Source organism: Camelus bactrianus, chromosome 6 (assembly GCF_048773025.1).
Source record: "Camelus bactrianus isolate YW-2024 breed Bactrian camel chromosome 6, ASM4877302v1, whole genome shotgun sequence".
NCBI lineage: Eukaryota > Metazoa > Chordata > Mammalia > Artiodactyla > Camelidae > Camelus > Camelus bactrianus.
The window spans coordinates 53,706,119-53,728,394 of record NC_133544.1 but is presented as its reverse complement, the minus strand read 5'-3'; the positions used below and the strand labels follow the sequence as shown (position 1 = coordinate 53,728,394).

The following is a 22,276-nucleotide window of genomic DNA, read 5'->3' as shown; positions in this document are numbered from 1 at the left end:
AATGATATGGGCACAAGCCAACATAGCATGTAGTATAAATGAATTAGAAAACTACCAGAATACATTTTAAAATGTTAACATGCACAGAAACAGACAGTGAGGTAATGAAACATTTGGAAGTGCAATTCAAGATAGAGCTGTGCCAATAAATCAAGCAATTCAAACTTGCTATTCAACTTTTCCTACTTATTTAAGTTTCAAGCAGAATAAGTAGATCTTATCACAAAAAAGGTGATCTAAATATTTCATTGTAGGATCTTACAGGGTCTCATAAATTCCTGTTTCCTTCTTTACCAGCCAAGAAGCATCGTCTTTTCTTCAAATCTTGCTTATAACTGATCACATATTACAAATAGAAACCTCCAACTTCTACCTGAAGTTCTCTTTGTCAGGAAACTATTTATCTCTTCCACTGAGGTGTTTTACTTTATTATATTATTAAAACCTATTCATCCTACCAAATAAAATCAATACCTTGCTAAAAAAATTAACTGTACCTTTTTGTTTCTGATACAAACACCATTAAATCTACCAGGAAGAAACTTTCTCTGCCTATCAATGGCCCATTCCATTAAACAACCAATGAACCCTAAAAATAGTACCTATGTCCACGGTATTTCTTTTAAAGAATTAAAGATTTTAGAGTCAAAATGGACATCACAGGTTACCTAATTTAGTAACTTTCTCACTGGAAACTGGCCCAAAGAGATGAAGACACTCTCAAATTTGTAACTATGAAGTCTGAGAAGCAGGCTTGGTGTACAATGTCACGGCACTGTTTTTGCTGCCTGAAGTGCTAAGTATGTGGTAAACCCTCAAAAATATTTAAGAAATTGAAAATCAAAATGTGAAGTACTATTTAACTGTAGACATATATACAAATTAGAAAGTTTAGAAGTAAAATACAGTGTCTATGAATCCATCATGGCCTTTAATGTTACCTAGAAATAACGTGAAAATTTTCTTTCAGAAGTCAAGAAAATACAATGAAAAAAGGACAAAGAGTCAAAAAGTCAGATGTTGTTACTCATTAGGTTTGTAACGCAAAAATTGTAAGTAACAAAACTCTAACTGAACAATAAAAATGAACACATTTAGATCCATGGTAAAACTGACTTATCCAAGATCACAAATAAATTTATTGATGGTGCTAGGTCTAAAACTTGGTTTTCTTATTCTAGACTCTGAGACCACAATTTCCTCATTTATCAAATGGGGATAATAAGTAAAAATATTCTCAGGATCTATGCAATGGATTAAAGGAGGCTAGTCTGCATCACCTTCTTTGTATGAGGTCCAAAAGGAGTCACCTTATACTAAGTTCAGATCGAGAGAAGTTTGTAATATGCTGAGATTGCACTACATTCCTGAAGATACACATTTAGATTCTCGACATAGGTTAAATACAAAATATCTGGATAAATCTGAAACAGCTTCTTTTCATCATTAAGTTGAAGAGAATATAATACTTTAAAAAACTGATGTTGGTTTTCTACTTCATAAACTCCACTTAGAAATTGTTCTAAATGAAAAACAAAGCATTTCCTCAAAACTTCACATTTATACATTTATACTCATTATTTAATATTGCAGTAGGTAACTAATGCATATTGACGAATGTTAAGTATTCTGGTTTATCTCCCATAATAGATCATAAGAACTTCTGTCTAGACACTACATTCAACATGCACTCTACTTTCTTTCCACAAAATATTTTAATAAGACTCAACAAAGGATAAAGATTATATAACTCTTCTATAAAAATTCTTAAGAATTTTATAGTTGGAATTTTATCAGCTGCAAATTCAAATTCAAGATCTTAAAACCTAATTTGTGAGACTAACAAATATATAAACTTCAGGGAAAAAGTAGAATATTAGTTTTAATTTTTAGTTCCTTTACCGGTATTTCATTTTTCTATTCTAAAGCCAGGAAAGATTACTGTGAAGTTGTCTTTTTAGGAATTTTTCTCCCAAACTTAGTCCTCACCTTGTAGATTAGCAAATTTAATCATTATTTCAGACTAAGTGTTTTTTCCCCTAAACTTCCGTTAACATATAAGAATACCTAAAAAACTTCCAAGTTTAAGAGGGCAAGAAGTTAAAAAAAAACACGATATTTTTCTATCAATAATGTACTGTTCAGAGAATTTAAACAAAAAACTTTTGAAAGTTTTAAGGTTTAAATACAGTTCTTACACAGGCATATGACAATACTAATTGCATAAAATCAAAGAGGATAACTGCTGACAGGAAATCAAAGTCAGCACATGAATTACACATAATTGACTTTAATAAGCCTTAAATTTAAAGAAACATATTTGAACTTTGTTAAGAAGAAAAAGACTAAATGATAGCTAAATCATGTAAGTCATTCTTCTGTATCCATGGGGACTGGTTCCAGGAGCCCCCACAGATGCTAAAATCCACGGGCATTCAGGTCTCCTATATAAAATGACCTAGTACAGTGAATACAGTTGGCTCTCCATAGCTGCAGATATACACAGATTCAACCAACCTCAGACACAAAGGGCCAACTGCCTAGTCTCTTCCACATGCTAAGCATTTTAAGCATCTTATACATATTAACTCATTTAATCGTCACAATAACCTCATGAAATAGGTGTTATTATTTCCATTTTATAGATGAAGAAACTATTTAATTGACTTGCCTGAGGTTACACAGCTAGAAGGTGGAGAGCTAGGATTTGAAGTAAGGTAAAAATTGGTTCATGGTCTTAATCTTGAATAATATATATTCATGAAATAATTCATTAATATCTTAAATTGGTAAAAATTAATTATATTAAAAAATTATAAAGCAGCAGTGATTTACCTTTATAAAGATAAGAATCTTAGAAATCAAAACTGAGTCACATACAAATATTAGTAAATTATACAGAACACAATGGACAAACTTTGTATTGGATTGCTGAAAATAACGGTGACATCAGGTTAAAATAGAAACAGCATTCAAAACTATTTAATTATGCTGGTTATATTTTACCTGGAACAACAGCAGCTTCTAATGAAATTATTTTAATCTGAGGTATCAGTAACCACTGATTGAGCAAAACAAGAAATTTAACCAAAAAAAAACAAAAAACAAAAACAAAAAAAACTTGTACACTGAGAAAATGCCTCCCTACAGAGCACACAAAGTACTAGAAATGTCAAGTTTTATCTCTGAATTTGCTCAATAATGTTTTAGCATGAAAGTGATGGAAATTATTTCTGGATTAAAAACTAGTTCTTTCTGAATGTTCTGTTTCAAAGAAAAGTTTTCTTTGCTATTTCAAAGGATAAGCTGTAAACTAAAGTGTAATATCAGCTTGTAACATGTAAAAAAAATTCTTTCCACTGGAATTTACCTTTCTTCATGATTTTGTTTATATTAACATTACAAAATCTCCACTGCTTGAAATAGCTCTTGTCACATAGTAGGGGCTCAATAAATACTGGTAGAAGTATGTCTTTTATATTAAAAATTAATAGCTGCTAACTAGTAACATATCAAGCTAGTTTCTCAGGGAAAAAAATCCATCAAGGTATAATAGTAACATACCACTAGAAAATTTTAATAAATTCTAAAACAAGGTACAGAATAAAGTGCTAAAATCCCTTTTACCGAAGTTAAATTCTATTCTCGGTCAATCACAAACATTAGCTATCAGTAATAACATTTTTACAGCTCTTGAATCCATAAAATCACTTATATTTGTTTATGGAGAAACTGATGCCATTCTGAAGCTTAAGTTTTCTCTGGAATTACCTAAAGGAAATGCCAATGTCTTTTATCTAATTAAAAAAAAATTTTTTTTGCCTATTTGGGCTACAATGGCAATGGACCTTCAAGGTAAGTTAAGAACTACACAGTATCTATATTTCCAATTTTATTATCAGCAGAGGCTAGTAAAAAGCTCTACATCTTTTTAAGACTAGATGTTCAATTTGTAGGTAATTCAAAACAGTATCCATATTATTGAAATCATAAGAAGAGACTAAAAAGCAATAAAAGAAGCTTAAATAATTTTAATTTTAGACCACTAAATTTAAACCACTAAACTATTTTCTATTTTTACCCTTCTAACTCTTAAATTCTAGAAACAGACAAATGACCAATATATTTTTTATGATAAGAAAATTATACTGTTTTATTTGTTTATAAACATATTATATAATGTCATGTTTAGGTGAGCTTCAAATTTTTGAGATGGACTTTTAAAAAAATTAACACAAATTATTTCAGAAAAAAGAAATCTAATTTAGAAGTATGTTAGAATCTGCTGGGTTTTTAGGTGGAAAACCTATAAAATTACTTTCATATATTGATGACAAGAAGAAATAAATTCCTTGATTATGTAAAGGGCCTACTTGTATGATCAGAGATAGAAAAATTTTCTTCCTTATTAGGCAGACTCTAGGAACCATATGGGACATGAGAGATAGCATCTTCTTTCTCCTAATACTCAGAAAACAGAAGTAGAAAGATAAAAATATTTTGCTCTACAGTGCTCAATTCAAATAATAAAGCATTGTTAATAACATTAGCAGACTTTGTAATATGGCCTAGACAGACTAGAGTCTAACACTACGAAATATGGCACACAAATTAGCAGTTTTGAAAACTAATTGGAAGAAAGTAGGTCTGTAAACTTAACAACGGTGAGAAACCCACAGTACTTAACTAGAAAATAAGAAGAAACAGTTGCAAAAGTCAGTTACTCATCATGTTTATGTTCTTTTATATCCCTTCTGTCATTAAAGTATTATTTTTGCAGTAAAAGTTAATTTGCTTAAGAACAATTACTGAGATTTCTGGCTTCTCTCTGTTTATCAGAAAAAATAAGGACTGCTAGGTTGGGCTCCCAGATGTGTAAAAGTACAATCCAGTGAGGAGAAAGGACAGGGAAAATGTGCTCGCCCAGACACCAGCGCGCTACTTACAGAACTTTAAAAAATGAAGTTAGATGCTTCTGCAATCCCCAGGATATTCTATCAAAACCTGAGACAGGAGCCTGGGAAAAAAATATTTTTTGACATCAGATGAGTCTGATGTTAAGAGTTAATGTTACTGACATAGTATCTATGCCCTTGGAATAGTCCCTAGAGCTTAAGAAAAACTCTTCAAGGATATTCAGCTATCCAACTAATTTAATCTATCTACAGATATACAGCGTCACACTCACAACAAAGCAGGTTGAATGGACATCCAACCAAGAATAGTGGAGGAGAAAAAAGGGCTGGATAAAAATAGAGTACTTTGAAAACTCAGTCTATTTTTAGAAACTGCAGATTGTTAAAATAAACAAACATAAAAGGAATTTCTTTTTACCCCATAACTATTCAAGAGTATCAAGTAAATATTTTTCTGGAAAACTCTACTTCTAACCAAAAGCTAGAGTGATTGTCTATGCTCATGTTCATTGTTTTATTGGTGAAGTAGTTACAGAAACCCTAACTCTTGATTTAGATGATGCACCTAGGAAATAATTAATTATTCTTGAGTTCAGTTAAGCCTGCTCACATCAGGGGGAGAGAGAAAACTTGCAAAACAGTTTTTTTCTTTTATGTAGTTTATTTTCGTTTTTAATTTCCGACTATATACCCCACCTTCGTTTGGGAGAAATCTGATATTAATGGGATTAGGGATGGTGGAAGGGACTTCATCTGAAATAACCTTATTAATAAAAATGCACTTTCCCTCGCATAAACCTACAATCCATTAGAAACTGAAAGGATACCGGGATATGTTGTTAAAAAAAAAAAAAAAAACCCAGCAACATCACCAAAAGTCGCAACATCAGGGAAACATTCCTAAGAAGAGTGATAGGAAAGCACAGAAGAATGCACAAATAACTTTCTCTGAGCCAGCACATTCTGTACAGTAAGTACAGTTGGCCCATGGGTTTGCATTGCACATTTCCACTACTACAGAACTACGTGATGAGTGGTTGGTTGAATCTGCCCATGTGAAAGCACAGAAATGGAGGGTCTACTTTAAAGTTAAATATGAATTTTGGACAATGCGAGGGCCAGCACCCCATCACCTCTGTTGTATTCAACACAAGTTTGCGTCTGTCTAAAAGACAAGGCATCATATGATTTTACTAATACAAAAATTTTTTTAAAAAGAAAAAAAATTTCTGGGGTGGGGGCTACTAAGTGGAAAGTGTCACTAGGGAATTTGGGTGGTAATGGAAAATTCCATGTTTTGTTTGTGGTAAAAATTGATAGGGGTATGTATAATTCTTAAAACTCACTGAACCCAACCCAGGAACCATGCATTTTATTATATGTTAATTAAGCCTTGTTGAAGAGCAGACCATCCCAGTACTAGAAACCTAGGACCTGAGGCAAAATTGGAAAGCTGAGCAGCTTTTGAGGTGCCTTAGAATTTGGGGCTTCACAGAATGGTTTCTTCGCTTGGTTTAAAAATGAGTTGAGTTCTTAGAATTCTATATACTATTGTAATGTAATATAAATACAAAGATTTATTTCCAAAGCAACTTTTAGATTATGTACTTTTCTTGATTATTGATTTCTCTGGCTTAAGTTCCATTATTATAGATAATGGAGAACACATTATTCAAGATTTACCATATTGTTAGTCAAAATAGTGGGAAATTAAAAGTCAAGGCTCTCACTATTATCTTCCAAGTCATCTTTTGTGAGATATGTATAATGACATTAAAAATATACATTACTACTTCTTTTAACCACCTAGGAAGAAAAAAAACAAACATAAACAAACAAACAAGCAAAACTCCATCCATTTACAATCCAAAATATCGGTCATTGGCACAGCACTAAACTGAGCACTTCCAGAATGAACTGGCAAGGATAGCATTAGAGTTCAAATAACTCAAAATGTTGATTTCTCAACCACTTCCCCGATTTCCCACACCTCCCCCAAAGAAATTAACTCTGAAGAGTTCATTTGATTAAGCAAAATTTGAAAGCAGAAGGATTAAAAAGTGAAAAAGGTGGTGCAGAAATTAGCAGAGGTGGCACTACCTGAAAGCTCATCAGAAAGGGGAGTGAGAACAATATCAGGCAAGAAGGGTTTGGAAGTATGGATCAGAACAGGAGCACTTTTAGCACTGCGTATATACGCCGATGGCAGAGCACATTCACCAATGGATCGGCTTCTCATGGCTTTAAAAAAGGAAAAGAAAGAAGTGGGGAAGGAAAAAAGAAGAGTGACTATAATGAAAGGCTTGTGTCACAGAAAAAGCAGCAACAGAGAAAACTAAAAGATACAAAGGAAGGAAATCTTAAATTAAAACATTTCAGCACAGCAAATACTGGCAAGCTGTAAGAAAAGAAATCAGAGAACACACATGACATTCTGAATGTAAATTTTTGGTGTAAAGCAGGAAAATGCTTTTTATTATTAGCAGTTACAATGGTATAGAACTAAAAACAGCAGACACTTTAATTAGCACTATGTTCTTAAAACCAAAGGTTGAAAAGTTCATTGAATGGAAACGTTGAAAAGAACTCAATATTATTAATTCAAAGAAATTTTTGGTACCATATTTAAGCATTTCTCTGAGTCATTCTTCTTAATGAAGCTGAATTCCAAGAACAAATTCCTACTTTCACACTCTTCCCTAAAAAGTTTCAAAGTCACTCAAAGGTCTTTTTAGAGACTTTTATTCATAATCTAGAGGATTGAACCTCATGGTTAGTATTTGTTCCTGGTAGAAGAAGAATGCTTGATCAAATCAGTATCTATTTAAAGTTAATAGCATAATTAAAAACTTTTAAGTAGAAACATTTACAGAAAATAGAACTTACAATCAGCGTGAGGAATCAAGTTATTGAGAAAAATAAGTTTATGCGTATTCAAATCTTAAGTATATTATATACAAACTTAAATTTTTAAAGATAAACACTTAAAAACTAGATTAATTTCTAAAAATTTCATTTGTAGTTGTATTTGATAATTTCTTTTAAAAAGTCAACAGTTCACAAAATTAAAGACAAATTTTGACACACTCAGAAATAAATTAATAATCAAGTTTATACTTCCCACATTTTTAACTTATCTTTCAGTTTAGGGATTCTTGAGTAAATGAAGGTTTGTATGAATAGAGAACTTAAAAGAAACAATATTGCATAATATTTGGTGTAATAATGACATTGGTTAAAAATATACATATATATTTGAATGTTACTATGAATTCAAAATCATAGGTTTTCCTGATTACTAGAAACAGCTAGTTCCCTGATGCCTAATCCCTGAGCCGGTCCCTGAAACTTCGTCTCCTCCTACTGTTCTCCTAGGTTGCTGCCACACAGAATTTTATACTATTTCTTGAAAACTGCATGACCCTTCACAACAAAATGGTTTTGTGAGTTCATAATATATTTGGTCTTCTTTTCTTCCTGACACTCCTCCATACTCAAAATGTCATCTCATCTCTGAAGCTTTTAAGACTCTCTCACATAATTAACTTACTAGCAATACAGCAATTACTTAAACAAGAATTCCTGCTTTTACAAAGCTTACAATCTATTTTTAACAGACAGTATGTTTTACATGTCAGCCTCCCAACTTTTCAAAGGCAAAAATTGTATCTTCTTATCTTTATATCTCTGGTGCCTGGCACACACAAGCTCAAAAAAATCTCTACTGAACAAGTATTCATATTTGGTGCAGCATAGTATTTTGGAAAAAAAAAAAAGCAAAAGTTTCAGTTGTGAATACACAGAGGGGAAAATAAAAAAAATTATTAACCAAAAACTAAACGTCATAATTACTGAAAAAGGATAGAGATTCCCCTCACCCCGACATTTACAAATGTTAGCAAAATAAAGATTCCTTAAGAGCAGCTTTTACGTAAATTTACGTGCAGCAAAAACATGGAAGGTTGGACTATATTAAGAAAATGGCAACCTGTCTTCAATGTATGACTTCCCATGTAATATATTAAAGATAAGTGTATTTTAAAATTGAAGCCATACACAAAATGTCAGAATCTGGCCATACTCTTGTTTTCCTGCTAGCTTCTTCTCCTTCTTGTGAAAGTGACCAATAATTTTATAATACAATTTGAAATAAAAGTTGACTTCTAGATAATCCTTCATTAAAACTTATTAGAGCACAGACACAAATATACAGGTAAAACTTGAAGTCTGCTCATTAATACAAAAGGTAAAATACCATCTACAGTTATAATCAGATGTGATTTTTAGAGATATTTCTTTTAAAACTAAATTGAATCAAATTTTCAATTCCACAGATGAATTACAAGTTTTCTTGATTTTCCCCCCTGGGTTAGATAATTCCTTGGCGATAACAATTCTTCTGTTCCTTCTTTCCCACCATCAACCTGAAGAAAGAGCTTGGGCATTTCCCTTGGGACTTTTACCATAATCACAATGGTGTAAGTTTGGGATATGATTCTAAATGAATTTTTCAACAGACTCACAGACATAGTAAACAAATTTATAGTAACCACAGGGAAACAGAGTGAGAAGGGATAAATTGGGAGTCTGAGATTTGCAAATACTAACAACTATTGTATAAAATAGATAAAAAACAAATTTCTTCTGTATAGCACAGGGAACTATATTCAATATCTTATAGTAACCTATAAAGAAAAAGAATATGAAAACAAATATATCTATATCTATATATATGTATGACTGAAACATTAGGCTGTACACTAGAAACTGACACATTATAACTAACTATACTTCAATTAAAAAAAACAGAAAAGAGTAATAGCAAAAAAAATTAAAATAAAAATAAAAAAGAACCCCTCCATTTGTTACTGTACTGCAGGTCTTTACGCATACCTGGAAATCAGTCAAGTGCCTCACAGTTGTGCAATCCACACTACAGAATGATTTACAATGGATTAGCTACTGGGATTTGGGGGGATTTACTAATCTAAAGTTTAGATCAGAGAATCTCTGTAAAGCCACTGAAATTCCTACTGCTGCATTTATTTCTAAGCCGTAAGCAGCAGTGATCTCAAATCTGTAATGTGCTTTATGTAGATGGAAGGGTAGTATTGAAAAATAATATCAAGAAGCAAAAACAAATTTTCAAACCTATAAGCATGTCAATTTCTGAAAGCTTCTTATCTTTACTCCTCTCAAAAAAAAAAAAAAAAAAAAGAACAAAGGAAAATAGATGTACCTTCCCATAAATTCATCTTGGACCATAAAATACACATACTATATCAAAAACTATAACCTTCCCTAAAGAGTTCCCATGTGGCTTAAGAAATTCATGGACAGCAAATGCAATGGATCACTAAAAGCATACAAAAGCATATAAAATATACAGGAGGAGGGCAACTCCTGCTTTTTCTCATTTCTAAAAAGTTACACATATTTCTCCCTATTTATAATTAAGTACTCAAGTGTGTGCACTGGCAGAAATACCTTTTTAAGTCCTCCATTATAACAAACATAAACTACTGGGACATTGTGCTGTACACCAGAAACTGACACATTGTAACTGACTGTACTTCAATAAAAATTAAAATAATAATAACAAAAAACATAAACTAAGAGGAAAATCTGAAAACAAAAGCAAAGATATATTTGTTCCAGAAGTTAAATACCAAGTTTTAAATCCTAACTGTAAACAAGTTACACTGCTTCTTACAAATATATTCTAAAATAAGTCCTAAATTCACTGCATCTCCTTTAAAGTAATTCCTAAGTTCACTGCATCTCCTTTAATATTTGTTGGCATAAGCAAAACTTTACATATGCTATCCAAATAAAATTTTCTAATTAAAATTTAAACTTATGTTTAATATTAATAACATAAAATTTCTTACTCAGCCCATGCTGGATAATCTGAAGGTTAAAGGATTATATGCTATGTTTAATTCTTTTTTTTAAATGTCAGACAAGTTGCCTTTAAGTAAAATAAATGATAAATTCTCTGAGAATTCCTCTCTGAAAATCCTACAGAGCAACCAATAAAATAAGTCTGAATATCATATAACAAAATTACTACTTTGTAAATTTGACCATACACTTTATTACTGTCCTTGTGAATTAAAAGGATATTAGGTGTGTACTTCAGTTTAGACTACTAGTAAAAAAAAAAAAAGTTGTTTTAGGTTAAATTAGTCTTAAAAAGTTATATATATTTTATCCCTCTACTGAGTAATTCAAAGTCATAGGAAATAATATGATAGTTTTAACATGAAAGGAACCAAGTTTGTTATTAAAAGGAATACTGCATAAAAGAGAAATGTTAAGTAAAATCAGAAATATTATCAACATGACTTATTTCTCCCAGTACAAGTCATAAAATTTAGAAATGAACAATGACACAAAGTTTAAAAAGTAAATTAAGAAATTTATAGGTAAATCTGTGGTTATTTCAAATTTCTAAATTATTTTGTTCCTAATGAACATATATATTTTAAATTAATACAGGCATACCTTGTTTATGGTATAAAACACTCTGAAGCATTTTATTGCGCTTCACAGATACTGCGTTTTTTATACAAATTGAAGGTTTGTGAAACGCTGTATCAAGCAAGTCTACAGGCACCATTTGTCCAACAGCATTTGCTCACTTCGTGTCTGTGTCACACTTTGGTAATTCTCACACTATTTAAAACTTTTTCATTATTATTGTATTTGTTGTGGTGAGCAGTGATCTTTGATATTACTATAGTGATTGTTTCGGGGCACCATGAACCATGCCTATGTGATATGACAATGAACTTAACTGATAAACGTTGTGTGCTTTGTGAATGCTCCACCAATGGGCTGTTTCCCCATCTCTCTCCCTATTTCTTGAGACACAATTTTGAAATTAGGCCAATTAATAACCTGACAATGGCCTCTAAGTGCTCAAGTGAAAGGGAGAGTCACACATCTCTCACTTTAAATCAAAAGCTAGAAATGATTAAGTTTAGCAAGGAAGGCTTGTCAAAAGCCATGCAGACCAAAAGCTAGGCCTCTTGTACTAAGCAGCCAAGCTGTGAATGCAAAGGAAAAGCTCTTTAAAGAAATTAACAGTGAACAACCGTAAGTAAAACAAAACGACAACCTATGGAATGGGAGAAATTTTTGCAAATGAAACCAACAAAGGCTTGATCTCCAGAATATATAAGCAGCTCATATGACTTAATAAGAAAAAACCAAACAACCCAATCCAAAAATGGGCAAAAGACCTAAACAACCAATTCTCCAAGGAAGACATACAAATTATCAATAGGCACATGAAAAACTGCTCAATATCACTCATTATCAGAGAAATGCAAATCAAAACTACAATGAGGTTATCACCTCACACCAGTCAGCACAGCCATCATTCAAAAGTCCACAAATGACAAATGGTGGAGAGGCTGTGGAGAAAAGGGAACCCTCCTACACTGCTGGTGGGAATGCAGTTTGGTGCAGCCACTGTGGAAAACAGTATGGAGATTTCTCAAAAGACCAGGAATAGACTTACCATATGACCCAGGAATCCCGCTCCTAGGCATATATCCAGAAGGAACCCTACTTCAAAAAGACACCTGCACCCCAATGTTCATAGCAGCACTATTTACAATAGCCAAGACATGGAAACAGCCTAAATGTCCATCGACAGATGACTGGATAAAGAAAAGGTGGTATATTTATACAATGGAATACTATTCAGCCATAAAAACCAACAACATAATGCCATTTGCAGCAACATGGATGTACCTGGACAATGTCATTCTAAGTGAAGTAAGCCAGAAAGAGAAAGGAAAATGTCGTATGAGATCACTCATATGTGGAATCTAAAACAAACAAACAAACAAACAAACAAACAAACAAAAAACAGAAACAGACTCATACACAGAATACAAACTTGTGGTTGCCAAGGAGGAGAGGGGTGGGAAGGGATAGACTGGGAGTTCAAAATTTGTAGATACTGACAGGCATATGTAGAATAGATAAACAAGATTACACTGTATAGCACAGGGAAATATATACAAGATCTTGCAGTAGCTCACAGTGAAAGAAAATGTGACAATGAATATACGCATGTTCATGTATAACTGAAAAATTGTGCTCTACACTGGAAGTTGACACAACATTGTAAAATGACTATAACTCAATAAAAAAAAGTTTTTTTTTTTTTTAAAAAGAAAAGAAATAAACAGTGAACAGACTAACTGCTGATATGGAGAAAGTTTTTGTTGTCTGGAAACAAGATCTAACAGCCAGAACATTCTCTTACAACAAATCCTAATCCAGAGCAAGGTCCTAACTCTCTTCAATTCTAGGAAGGCTGAGAGAGGTGAGTAAGCTGTAGAAGAGAAGTCTGAAGCTAGCAGAGTTGGTTCATGAGATTTAAAGAAAGAAGCCATCACCATAACATAAAAGTGCAAGTGGTGATGTAGAAGCTGTAGCAAGTTACCCAGAAGATCTAACTAAGATCATTAATGAAGGTGGCTACATTACACAAAAGATTTTCAACGTGGACACAACAGTCTTCCAGTGGAAGAAGATGCTATCGAGGACTTTCACAGCTAGAGAAGTCAGTGGCTGGCTTCAAAGAACAGGCTGACTCTCTTAGGGGCTAATGCAGCAGGTGGTGACTAAGTTGAAGCCCATGCTCGTTTACCATTCTGAAAATCCTAGGGGCCCTTAAGAATTATCCTAAACTGACGTGGTCTGTGCTCTATCAGTGGAACAGCACATCTGTTTACAACATACTGAATACTTCAAGCCCACTGTTGAGACCTACTGCTCAGAAAAAAAGATTCCTTTCAAAATATTACTGCTCATTGACAAGGCACCTGGTCACCCAAGCTCTGATGGAGATGTACAATGAGATTCGTGTTGTTTTCATGCTGGCTAACACATCCACTCTGCAGCCCATGGATCAACGAGTCATTTCAACTTTCAAGTCTGATTCTTTAAGAAATACATCTCATGAGGCTATAGCTGCCAAAGATGGTGATTCCTCTAATGGATCTGGGCAAAGTCCATTGAAAACCTTCTGGGAAGGATTCACCATTCTAGATGCCATTATTAAGAACATTCGTGATTTACAGGAAGTGGTCAAAACGTTAACATTAACAGCAGTTTGGAAGAAGTTCATTCCAACTCTTATCAATAACTTTAGTGGAGGAAGTAACTACAAACATGGTAGAAAAAAGAACAGAACTAGCCTGAGAATATGACTGAATTGTTTCAGTCTAACATAAAACTTAATAGATGAGAAGTTTCTTCTCATGAATGAGAAAAGAAAGCAGTCTTGAGGTGGAACCTATTCCTGGTGAAGATGTTGTGAAGATTGTTCAAATGGCAATCAATGATTTAAAATATCACATAAATTTAGCTGATAAAGCTCTGGCAGGGTTTGAGAGGACTGATTACACTTTTGAAAGAAGTTCTACTGTGAGTAAAATGCTATCAAACAGCATTGGATGCTACAGAGAAATTGTTTGTGAAAGGAAGAATCAATCAATGTGCAAACTTTGTCAATGGTCTTTAAGAAACTGCCACAGTCACCTCAACCTTCAGCTACCACCACCCTGATCAGCCAGTAGCCATTAACATCGAGACAAAACCCTCCACCAGCAAAAAGAAGGTTTTGAATTGCTGAAGGTTCCGATTGATGGTCAGCATTTTTAGCAATATTTTTAATCAAGGTATGTACATTGTTTCTTTAGAAATAATGCTACTGCACACTTAACAGATTGCAGTACAGTGTAAACATAACTTTTATATGCACTGGGAAACCAAAAAATTCATGTGACCCACTTTATTGGGATATTTGCTTTATTGGGGTGGTCTGGAACCGAATCCACAATATCTCCTAAGGTATGCCTGTACGCTTTAATTTTTAAAAAGCAGTTTTAGGTTTGCAGAAATATTGAGTGCCAAGTACAAAGAGTAAGAATACATCCCTTTCTCTTTTCATCCCCAGCTCGAGTCTCCCCAAGTACTGACATCTTGCATTAGTGTGGTATACTTTCTACAACTGATGAGCCAATACTGACACAGTATTACTAACAAAAGCCCATTCTTTACATTAGGGATCACTCTTTATGTTGTACACTCTATGAGCTTTTGACAAATGCATAATAACATGTGTACACCATTACAGTATCATACAGAACAGTTTTACTGCTTTAAAAACCCTGTTCTCTACCTATTTGTCCCTCCTTGTTGCTCTGTTCCCCATCCCCACCCCCAGCAACCAGTGACGTTTTTACCATTTCTTTAGTTTGCCCTTTTCCAGAATGTCATATTGTTGAAATCATACAGTATAAAGCCTCTCAAGTTGGTGATTTTACTATGCATTTGGGACTCCTCCATATTTTCTCCATGGCCTGATGGCTCACTTTTTTTTTTCTTTTCACTTCTTGTCAGTGAATAATATTCCGTTGTGTGGATATACCACAGTTTCTTACTCTATTCACCTATTTAAGAATAACTTGGTTGATTCCAAGTTTTGGCAACTAGGAATAAAGCTGCTACAAACATCTAGCAGATGTCTGTGTGGACACAGGTTTTCAACTTACCTGGGTAAATGTCAAAGGTGGTCTGATTCTATGGTAAGAGTATCATAAGTTTTTTAAGAAACTATCAAACTGTCTTCCAAAGTGGCTGTACCATTTTGCATTCCCATGAACAATGAGAGTTACTATTTCTCTATATCCTTGTCAGCATTTGGTGCTGTCACTGTTTTGGATTTCAGCCATTCTAGTAGGTGTGTAGTGGTATTTCACTGTTTTAAGGGCAACTTAATTTCCAATCCTATAGATTAAAACTACAGACATATCTGTATATAAGTACAAAGTATAGATTTATATATAACTTTATTCTGGTCCGTTTTTAACAGCATAAAGTTGGAAATAAACTAAATGTCCATCTTCAGGATAGAGGTTAAATTATGGTACTGCCATGTAATAAAATCTGATGCAAGAAGTTCAACATTTTTTGATATGTAATTATCTTTAAGATATATCATTATAGCTTGACTTCATTGCCTACCACTCTAGTCTTTCTTTATTTTACACTTCAGCCACTCTGGCTTCCTTACTCTTCCTTAAATACTAAAGCACACTCCTGCTCCAGGGCTTTTATTCTTTTCCTTCTGCCTGGAACACTCTTCCCCCAGATACTTGCTATCACTTTATTCAGGTTTCTGTTCTTATATCATATTGACCAGACAGGCTTTCACTGACCTACCTATCTAAAACAGTCCCATTTCTCCATCCTAGGACTCTTGTCCCTTATCCTGCTTTACTTTTCTTCATAGTACTTAATACCTCCTGATATGTTTGGTTTATCTGCTTATTGTATGCCTCCCCTGACACTAGAATTGCCAACTTCAATGGACTTTATTTGCTTTGTTCACACATACATCATCAATGCTTAGAACAGGGTTTCCATAGCAAATACTTAAAAGTATTTTTTTTTATTTGAATGTCTAAAAGCCATGATTCCCCACAGTGTATACATTATGCTGTATACCTGGTTTTAGAGGAATGCTTTAAAAACTAGTAACAGCAGTTATCTCTAATGAGATGAGGGTGGGGAGTAGTGATGAGGGAAAGACTTACTAGAAGGTATATGCTTTATCACAGTTTGAATTCTTAACTATGTACATTCCCTAAGAACATAAAAAATTAATTTAAAAATTTAAGAAAACATTATGTCAAAAGGCAAACTCAATTGAATCTGTTGTCCCTTTTAGTATTTTCCAACTTTATGCAGGCACCTTTCTAAACAAAATTTGTAATGCTTTAAAACTTTTTATTTGATATATTAGTTCAATGAACAAGCCAGACTAGACAGTTTTGCCAGAGGTACCAAAGTAAACATAGTCAGGTATGCATTTAAGATGAATATTTTACTCATTATATGCTTTTGTAAAGATTAGAAATATGCTAACATGTTAGCAATGATTACTTCTCATTAGACAGCTAATATGTTTTTATGTTTCTTTGAACTTTACTTTCCACACTATGCATAAAATATTTCTATGATCAGAAATATATATATAAGGAACTTTTTTTTAAAGATTCAAGTTTTAAGTAAAACAAAGTAAAATTTTAAACTTAAAAGAACAATTCCTTCTTAACCAATATAGAAATATTTTCTAGAAATGTGACATTAACATAAAATGAAGAAAAGCATTTCAGATACAATCAAATCTTGCTAAGAATTTCAAAATGTAATTCTATACCAAAATGTCTAAGTATTATATTAATCTCTGTGCATCAGTATCCTTTTCCCTTGTATAATTTCTTATTCTTCCTGCTTGACATATACAACCAATATAATTTTATGCTTATTTTATAGACAGAAGACAATTGTGAAATTTTTCTTTTAAAAAAATTTTTAAAACTAAGCATTTTAAATTCACTTAAAATCTTTAATTTCCCTATTCTCTTTCTACTTTTGTTTTTTTCCTTTAGAACTGTAATTCTTATTAACATTTTAGAACCCATTATTTTATAGAAGACACAACCTTACAACAGTTTAAATCTCTTTAAAATGATGTGTTTTTCACTGATTACCATCAAATATAGATACATGTCCACAGAAAATTCTCCTTCCACAGAATTACAGATTATAAAGCCTGAAGTAACTTCAAGCAATTCTGTTACAGGCATGGGAGTTACTATCAGTCTCACCACACAGATGAAATAAGTAAAGCTTAGAAAGTTCAGTAAATTGTTTAAGGTTATCTAGTTACTTAGTGATAAAAGAGAGTGAAAAAGAGAGATTAGGACAAGCCCTCTTGTTTTTCATTGCAGCACTCTTTCTACTACAACAAACACCAAGGTATAAATCTCTGAGAGGAAAGGGGATAAGATGGTCCACAGTATGCTGAGTGATCCTACTTCCATAAATTCTTCCCATTACTGCTCTTTGTTGCTGTTTCCAAGACTATAGAAATTTCTTCCATGCCTATTGAAAGCAGGAAGGAACCTGGCAATATACTCCACCTTAGCCTCAGCTGTCTGCAAGTAACGAGCATGAATTCCTCACTAGAAGTCTGTGAAGCCAAAATAATTGTATAACTGTAGCACCGAAAATAAGCTACCCTAATCTTCCACGTTTATGAGTATATTCGCTTAGTACCAACCATACCAGTAAATGCATGAGTTCTGTAAAGTGAATCAGAGTTCTACTTCTTCAGTTCTGTAAAATAAGTTTAAAATTATTGATATCTACAATAAATAAACTACATAAAAACAGTAATGTGAGGTGCATCTTAATAGCATAAAAGGGTAACACAGCATGTCACTGGACTCTTAAGTACTACTGAAAAAAGGATTTTGCCATAGAAGCTTTTCATTTAACAACAAAAACCAACTGATGAGAAAACTGTGTATTTACATATTACTAAGGACTATAAACATACTGCCCCATACAATTCTCATGATTTCACAGAGTACATACCAACAGTTTTTTGCCGTACTATACTCCTCGCCTTTTCTGTTCCTGGGGAACCAGTGGTTGTTGCACTTCTCTGTCTCATTGGGGCTTGGCCAGGCTGATCGCGACTCCATCCTCTAGAAAACGACTTGTCAACTGAAACTTTCTGAAATTCGTGTCCCACTCCTAGAATGTAGATTTTCAATCTCAGTGTAGTCACCTCATCAATAATCTCTTCAAATTATTGTGCCACTGCACCTCAGATTCTTAGGTTTACTTATAATGTACTATTATAAAGTGTCTAGATAAAATGTTGTGTACTGTAAGGCTTTTTTGAACTTGATTTTATGTACAACTCACATTTCAAAACTGAGGCAGAATTCTAAAAATACACCATCAACAACAGACTATTATAAATCCTCCACCACCCCCTTGCTTCATAACAGAAGTGAAACATTCAGACAAGCAAAAAAGGATAGGAAATGAGCTAACCAAAATCCAATCTGCCAATAATAGCCACTTGGGAAATAAACAGTCCAGGAAAAAGCAGTCTGGTCACATACTTACCACTCTGGACTACTATTTAAGTATGAAATGTGACTCAGATGTAATCTCTGGATAGCAACTAATTATTAAGAGTGAAAAATACTGGCAAACCAAGAATTACAAAAACATGTATTAATGATATAATCACTATGTTACTGTCCCTCTCTACCATGTTAACATTACATGGATATATAATACACATCTCGGGAATGTTTGCTTTTAGTTAAAACTAAGAGAATGCTTTCAAAAAAATTTTTCAAATAATTCTTTTTAAACAGAATTAACATGAAATCACCTAAGTTCTAATAAAAAATCATGTAAGATAAAAAGGAAGAGTGTTTTATAAGTTTCCATTTTGGTTAATTGTTAAAAATAAAATATTTCAGATCCTGAAGTATTATTTAACTTTACCTAGATATGTACAGAACAATGTACATTAAATACTTTATTTCTCTCCAAAATTACTACTGACTTTAAGGTTCTTGAAGAAAAATTACAAGGTACCTAAATGTTTCACTGTTGCAATTTTTTAACTTTCAGAATAAATTAAGGAGGAAACAATTAAGAGAAAATATGACTTTTACCCTCACTCCTCTCCCTGGCTTGATTTTCCCAGACCGAATTATTTAAACAAATTTATATGGAGCATCTCTGTGAACTCTTACCTTTCCCTTTGTGCTTTTTTTGTTTCTGTTCACTCAGCTTATCCAATGGTAAATCACTGAGATCCAAACTATATAAATTTCTAGCTAAAACTTTAGTTAGTGTCTCCATAGTCAGTGACCATTCAGTGGCTAACTCTTCCCAATAGGTCAACGATGACAATACCGAGAGTAAGTCATCCCAAAGCTCACGGGAGATATACACATTTAGATTTGCTTTGATCCAGGCAACTATAAGAGTCTATAAAAAACAAATAATCAGAATTAACAATGAAATATGTTCAAAATAAGATATTCAATTATTAAAAAATTACTAAAAACAAGAACTTAAACCACATAATATCCATGATATCCTTTCTTGGTACATAATACTTATAAAAGTAATCCATGCAATCATTAGCATCTACTATACATTTCAACAACTGCCAATTCCCAACATTCTAACATTAGGACAAGTTACCAAAACTGAAAAGAAACCTCCGTAAAGAATTATTCTTCATGCTGCACTACATTAATGTTAAATAAATATTGTTTAAAGAGATCAAAGTCTCCACACTATTAAGCATTGAAATTATTGAGTAGTGAATAGTTATTGAACTAAAACACCAAAACCTACATTCTCAAATTAAAGATGGGAATCACTAACTATACAATTTGAATATTCTTAAAAAAAAGTTATTAGAGATGTACTTAATTTACTGAAATGTATTTTTGAAAAATTATATGTAAACTAAAGGATAAAATTAAATTTCACTTTAAAGACACCAGAGGAATTAAAGATGTTCTGTAACAAATCCAATCACAGAATGAAAACTTATTCATAAAAGGGCAGAAATTACTGACCAGGCAGTACCCTGAGATTTTATAGATTTCTACTGAAGATATATTCTCCTATCAAAGAAACAAGTCACAAAATGAAGGATTTTTCAGAAGTTTAACTTAACAAATTTTACTAAGGAATTCATAAAAATTCATTATAAATTTATACATTAAATGTAAAGATTAAAATGAGCTAAGTTTACAATGTAAAACAGTAACAACTAGTGACTCTCCATTCTACTTTTAAACATTCAGAGGACAAAAAGTTATTCCACGTAGCAAGCTAAAATTTTGTCTTCTGATAGTGCTCACTATTGAGTTAGTTTTAACAATGGGAAAACAAAAAGACTACTGAAGTCAAGAGAAGTTTAGATAATAAATGTAGCTGGTTTCAAAGACTTATTCTCTACCAGAAGCGAATTTGAAGTAAACTAGAATAATCTGAGGGAAAATATTAATTTGAATGGCTACATTAATGGCCAAGAATTAGATCTGAGATAGCTTTTATCTCTGACATTAAGAACCATTTTATCCATGTATTTATATTTAATGTGTCAGGTTAAAAAGTGTTAGTTTGCTTTCTATTTTCCAAATAATCCATAATATATTTAAAGTCAGTACTCTATCTTTGGTTTGGAAAACACAATATGTAATTCCTACATAATGAACTACCACTGTATTTCAAATGAGGATATGAAGAGAATAAAGCCTTACAGAATAGAATGATAGAAAGAATCTTAATTTACTTTTTCTTTACTACAGAACAACTTAAAAGAAAGTTTTGTTTTTCTAACAATCCCAGAGACTTAGAAACACATAAAGCAAAGAATCAAGCCATTATTCATGAAGCCTTCTGGTAGCTTTTTGCCGTCATACATTAAGTGTACCACACAAGAGCTAAAGTCAATATCATCGGCCTGTTTTAACAGTTTTTTTCCACAGACCTGGTATTTTCTCTACTCTACTAGGTTGTGAGTTTGTATGTATGGCAAACAACCTATTTAGATAAGCAACTTTTATTTGGCTCTACAAAAGATCCTTTAATATGAAATGATTTCTGATTTAAAGCTTTTCCCCCAGGTAACAAGTTCAGGGCTCAATGAATCTGAAGAAAAAATACGTATCTATCCACCTATTTATCTATTTATTTATTTATTTTTATTGCCTGGAAAAGTGGTCCTGCAAGTCGACCTGCCAAGGTCATATTTTTTTTCCCCTGGAACTGTAGGAAAGTTTGTGATGGCATCTTCAGTACAGACTCCGTGACTCTGAGCAACACAAGCAGCATCTGTTCCCTTAAAGTAAAAAAATTAATTAATGTTTGCTTCTTGCATATGTTTGCTTTCGTTTAATGAATAACTTTCAAATTAATACTTGTTATAAAAATGGTATTATCTTTCAATAACTCAAGTATCTTCCAAATTTTTAGAATTCTTTAAATATTAAAATTAAAGATTCCATTTTATAAATCTGTACCAGCCATTTTTAAGCCATTTCTCAACCACAATACTTCTTTCTCATCAAATAAAAATATATACAAAAAGCTGGGGGAGAAAAACTGAAAATTGCTCCCATTACCCCAACCCACAAATCAAGTTGTGACCTTAGGGAGCTGTCTGAAGAATATTCATCTAACTTTATATACAATATAGTTCTACCTTGATGCCTGTCCATCTAATTTATCTTTACAATATGGAGAACAACTACAAATCAAGAATTGTACCAGGTTCAATTTTTAAAACTACATATTTTAAGATTAATAGATCACAATGAGCCAGACAAGTAATCGAGGACCATCACTCTATCGCTTCTTTCCATTCTTTTTAGTCTGGCCATCTTTTAACCGTTTATTCTCTTTGTGTACTGGGAGTCAAGCCAATTCTA

The 22,276-nt window shown here is 32.7% G+C and overlaps 1 protein-coding gene across 10 annotated transcripts in view; it reads right to left on the bottom strand.

Annotated features, from left to right (window-relative positions):
* RALGAPA1 (Ral GTPase activating protein catalytic subunit alpha 1) overlaps positions 1-22,276 on the bottom strand; it is a 204,395-nt gene that overhangs the window by 114,319 nt on the left and 67,800 nt on the right. For 7 of the 10 annotated variants that reach the window (XM_010967048.3, XM_074365642.1, XM_074365640.1 and 4 more), the window contains 4 exons: positions 21,558-21,687; positions 19,577-19,814; positions 18,390-18,551; positions 7,017-7,157 (listed from right to left, as the gene is read on the bottom strand). In XM_010967048.3, coding sequence (XP_010965350.3) covers positions 7,017-7,157; positions 18,390-18,551; positions 19,577-19,814; positions 21,558-21,687 — 671 coding nt within the window. The remainder of the gene's footprint in view (positions 1-7,016; positions 7,158-18,389; positions 18,552-19,576; positions 19,815-21,557; positions 21,688-22,276) is intronic. The other 3 variants (XM_074365643.1, XM_074365644.1, XM_074365648.1) reach the window with 1 other exon arrangement.